Source organism: Myotis davidii, unplaced genomic scaffold, assembly GCF_000327345.1.
Source record: "Myotis davidii unplaced genomic scaffold, ASM32734v1 scaffold595, whole genome shotgun sequence".
Lineage (NCBI taxonomy): Eukaryota > Metazoa > Chordata > Mammalia > Chiroptera > Vespertilionidae > Myotis > Myotis davidii.
The window spans coordinates 1,220,468-1,225,120 of NW_006286790.1; the positions used below are offsets into that span (position 1 = coordinate 1,220,468).

Below are 4,653 nucleotides of genomic sequence, written 5' to 3' on the forward strand. Positions count from 1 at the left end.
CTCTCCCAGGGGAGTTGTGGGGACAATTGATCAATTTTTCCAGCAACAACATGTAGCATCACATTGTGCTGTCAACCGGGGAAGCCCTCCTGGGTCTTGGTGTCCGGGGTTTTACTGGTGGTTCCTAACTGGGCAGAGAGCACCTCCATGGCTGACCTTAGCTCCTCCATCTCCCCTCCTCCGAAAGTCACACTGATTCAGCCTGGCCCAGGGTCCCCACCATAAATCACATTATTAGCAGAAACGACCTGGCTTGGCCCAAGGCCCCTGGTAAACTAAGACACTCTTATCAGGCAGCTCATTGCAAGGGCTTGGAGGCTATCTCCCAGGAGTTGGTCTGGAGCCATACTTTTCTTTGAAATGTGCAAGATTTGAACATCCCACACTTGCTGAGTCAACCCTTTGCCGCACAGACACGTAAGACGCACCCAGTGCTATTTCTGTTTCTTACGTGGGGCTGAAATCTGCCGCCCGCCGGCATCCACCCCTGGTTGCTAGTGCTACCCCTAGAGAAGTCTCTGGCTTCAGTCTACCCTTTCTCCTCATCGTTGGGGGTGGACCCTCCTGGCCCATTCCTTCCATGACGGAGGGACCTCCACTCAGACAGCATCATGGGTCCTCCTTCCCCTCACTCCTGCCCCAGGGAAGGGGAATGACTTTCTGATGGGGAGATTTGGAAGAAAGATCAGGGAGATGGTAATGGATGAATACGAAGGGCCACAGGGTCCTTTTGTGATGTTCAGCGGGGAGTGGGGGTGGTTTCCAGGTGTTCAAAGCTTGTTTGGAGAGATTCTATGAAAGGAAGTAGGGAGGATGGGGCCGACCTAGACTATCAGAGGAGATGGCGCGGCTGTGAGTCCTGAGCTCGAAGGACAGAGGCCCGCCTGCTTGGGCGCTGACTCTGGCCTCCAGGCACCTCACTTCCGTTGCTTCAGGGAGATTCCCTGCCGTCCGGCAGTGTTTGGGGGGCCAAGGAGAGGATATGTGACTCAGTGAAACAGACAGGCCCGTTGGAAATAAAGGCACAGTGACAGCTAAGGAACCCTGGCCCCAAGCCACCTATGTGACAGTCTCAACCCTCTGTGAACAGCCCGATGTGGTTGTTTCCACAGGGGCAGCCAAATGGCAAGGGAGCACGGGTGACTTGGACTTGGACCTCGGTCCTGCACTTGCTGACATGGAGACATGGAGACCCCGGTAAAGGATGGACCCTCCCAGGGTCAGCTTTTCCCAACAGGGAGACAGCACCTGCTTCCAAAGGTGCCTGTGGAAGTAGAGGGTGTATTGGCGTTGCCTGGGAAATGTACACAAACGATTCCTGCTCCACAGGTCAAAGGTGAAAACCAGTTTCTCTTCATAGTGCCACCTTACAGGTGTCCCACTGCCCATGGGCTGAGCTCATCTGACTCCAGCCCTGGAGCCCCAGAAAGCTCTGTGAGTCTGATCGGCCACTCTGCAGACTAACTAGAGGGGAGATAGACAGAGGTGGGCAAAGCCAGCGAGGATGTGACAGCCTAACAGTGAAAGCGGAAGAAAAGCCAGCTGGGCGAGGATAAGAGCTGCAGAAGTAAAGCGATCGGAGGTCATTTAGTGCCTGGGAGAGCGAGGGACCCCTCCCAGGAGACCGTGCATTCAGTAACAAGTCATGAAGAAAGGAAAGTCTGTTCAACACAATCCGTTTAAGAAGATTAAGAACAAACATGTTATACATCGGAGCAATATTACCATTGCAAACAGGACAACAGTTAGAAGGTGGAAACCACAGGCGTCCAAAGGACCTATTTTGGGGCGCTGCCTCCTCTGATGATGGGGGACAAATGGAGCTCCCCAAAAGAACATACCGGGGTCCTTTGGCCTCTGAGCAAGGTATTATTTAGGTAGAAGGAAAGCAACAAAAATGGGGGAAGGGGAGCCAATGGATAAGGACTTCGGATTTGTCCTTCCATTTAAAAAATCTTCTACTCGCTCCTCGGCTAGAAGCACAGCTCCTACTTGGGGAGGCCTCAGTTTGCCTGGATCTTCTTGGGGAGGCCCAGCGCCTCGCGGCTCCTGCCCAACAGCATGCCCTCCAGCCGCTGGCAGTGCTCCCGGAGCTGCTTCTCGCGGGGCAGCAGGAAGGTAAGGACCTTGTTTCTCACGATGCCCCGGTCCTCCTCCTCCCTCAGTCGCTGCTTCACACGGGCCGCCTGTTCCTCCTGCTGCACCAGGGCCCCGTTCATCTCACAGAAGGCGTCTTCCAGGTAATGGATGGACTTCAAGGCCTCGTTCTTAAAGTCCTCCAGCTCCCGCTGTACCGCAGCCACCTTCTGCTGCAGGACCTCCAAGTCAGCTGACGGCAGGAGGCCGGAGGGCCACGACTGGGGGAGGGAAAAGTCCCCAGACTGGAGGCCGCTCTCCACCATCTTCTTCCCTTGTAAAGTATTCACCTTCATGAGAATGGGCCCCGCCTGATAGAGTGGTTCCATAGTCTTCCCGTTTGGACAAAGAGAGGGAGCTAAGAGACCTGCCAAGTCAGTGAAGTTTTGGGAGGAGGGGTGGGGAGGGGGGCACTAGAGACAAGACACACGATCATTTGAAGTGGAGAAACCCACATATTGTGACATCAGGGCCCCTTCAGCCAATCAGGAGGCAAAGCCACAATCCATTCATTTGCATATTATAGTTCCATTGGTTGGTTAACCAGAGCTTTGTGTGCTCATCCACTCAAGAGGTATTTAGTTGTCCCTCCTGAGATACAGGTTCTGATGAGCTCATCACCCTTCCAGAGCCAGAGTTTAATCTCTCCCTTAACCTCAGAGACAGACCAAGGCCCAGAGCAGGGGAGTAAACCAGCCAAGGCAAAGCAGACCGGGCCAGGCCAGGCGCCCTGGCTGCCAAGGCTGGGTGGTCTCCCACACCACGAGGGGCCTGGAGGGTCTCAGAATGGTCTCTAGGCTTCAGTGCCTCCTCAGTAAAACAAGCACATCGTAAGAGATAATACCTAATCCACTTCTAGCTCCAAAATGCTATAAAAAGGTAATTTCTGATTCCAATCCATACTCCTATAATGATGTCAGAATTCCAGATAATGTTAGAAGCGGCGAGAAATGCACTGAGGTTTGATGTATGGTCCACAGCAGTGCTGACTTGGGATGTGCGGGGTAAAAACGGGTCACGTTCATTTATTCTGCAGGTACTCACTGAGTGCTCACTCTGCACCAGGAACAGGGCACAAGGGTGGCAAGCGGCATGGCACCCACTCCCGGCCCTGCAGGGTCATTGCCCGAGTGCCAGCAGAGATGAGAAAAGACATGTAGAGGGGTAAATCGCACGCGTCCTATCTGATTACTCTAAGGAAGGAAATGTTTCTAGCTGACCTACGTTTGGTTTCGTCAAGAACAAACCTCTATCTTGCTCATCTCGATCTCTTGCCCAGATTTCTCTTCTGGTCTCCGAATCTAAACATCTCTCCAATGTGCCTCAAATGCGATACAAAGCTGAATTGGTTATCATTTCGTTCAAACTGGTTGCCGTCTGGATAATGACACCAGCCCGGGGCAGCACCCACGCCAGCATCCATGTGACAAACCTGGGATCGATGGAGACCCCTCCACATCCAAGTGGCTCTGAGTCCTTTTGATGCCACCATCTCTGAGCACGCTAGTATCAGACCACCTGGGCTGGGGTGCAGCTCCATCACCTACAGCTGTGTCTCTTACCGCCTGAGTCTCCACTTCCTTATTTATGCAGTCTGAACACTAATTCAATGGTGTGCAGGTCCCTGGGAGGAAAAAAAAACAATAGCTCTGATTTATAGCTGTTGCCAATTTCCATAGTGTAAATATTCCCACCATGGCTGATCTCAGGCTACCAACAGGATGTCTCTGGGAAGAGATATGCTCAATTGGCCCTCATGAACCTGAATGAGCCAACTCTGCAACCACAGGGCCCATGATGAGGGCAGCTGCCTTCCCCGAGATGCAGATTGGCCTACCTAGCCTCTAGGTGCTAGAGTGCCTGCAGTGGGCATCAGAGAGGGCACTTTGCAGGGAAGTTCATGGCTAAACTAAGGAGTAATTTTGAATCTCAAGATGGGATAGCGAACCCAAATACTGAAACAGAATGTTTGGTGGAAAGAGCACTGTTCTAGGAGTCAGAAGATCGGATGTCTGGAAGTGCCATGTGACCGCAGGTGGGCCACCTCCCTTGTCTGGGCCTCTTTTCTCTGCTGGAATGTGAGAAAGTGGGAGGCAACTTCCCTGAGGTCTCTGATGTTCTAAGAACCATACGGTCCTTCCTTTAAACCTCTCCCCGGTCCTTCCTTTAAACCTCTCCCCGGGGCTCTTAACGCCTTCTCCCTTTTTGTGACCTAGGACCCGTCCTTCCAGGCCCCCCTGTAAGTTACATGGGGGCAGGGACTGCGCATCTCTCATCCTATGTACCCCCAGTATCCTGCCTGGTGCCCTACCCGTAGGGCACTTAGAAAACAAGATGAAACAGAGGTTGTATTCATAGGCAGCTCTCAAATCCAGGGGCTCCCCTGGCTTTCCTTCTGACGTGATGACACCTACTGGTCTGTGTGGAAACAGCACCCTCTTGATTCCCAGACCTGAGATCCACAGGGGAACTGGGAAGATGATGTAAACAGCCTGCAGTCCTGTGGTGTATTATTGG

At 52.9% G+C, this 4,653-nt stretch overlaps 1 protein-coding gene across 1 annotated transcript; it reads right to left on the minus strand.

Annotated features, from left to right (window-relative positions):
- Positions 1 to 2,003: 2,003 nt before the first annotated feature.
- CCDC182 (coiled-coil domain containing 182) lies at positions 2,004 to 2,465 on the minus strand. The gene has a single exon (XM_006758687.1). The coding sequence runs from the start codon at positions 2,463 to 2,465 to the stop codon at positions 2,004 to 2,006; it is 462 nt and encodes a 153-aa protein (XP_006758750.1).
- Between the last annotated feature and the right edge of the window lie 2,188 nt (positions 2,466 to 4,653).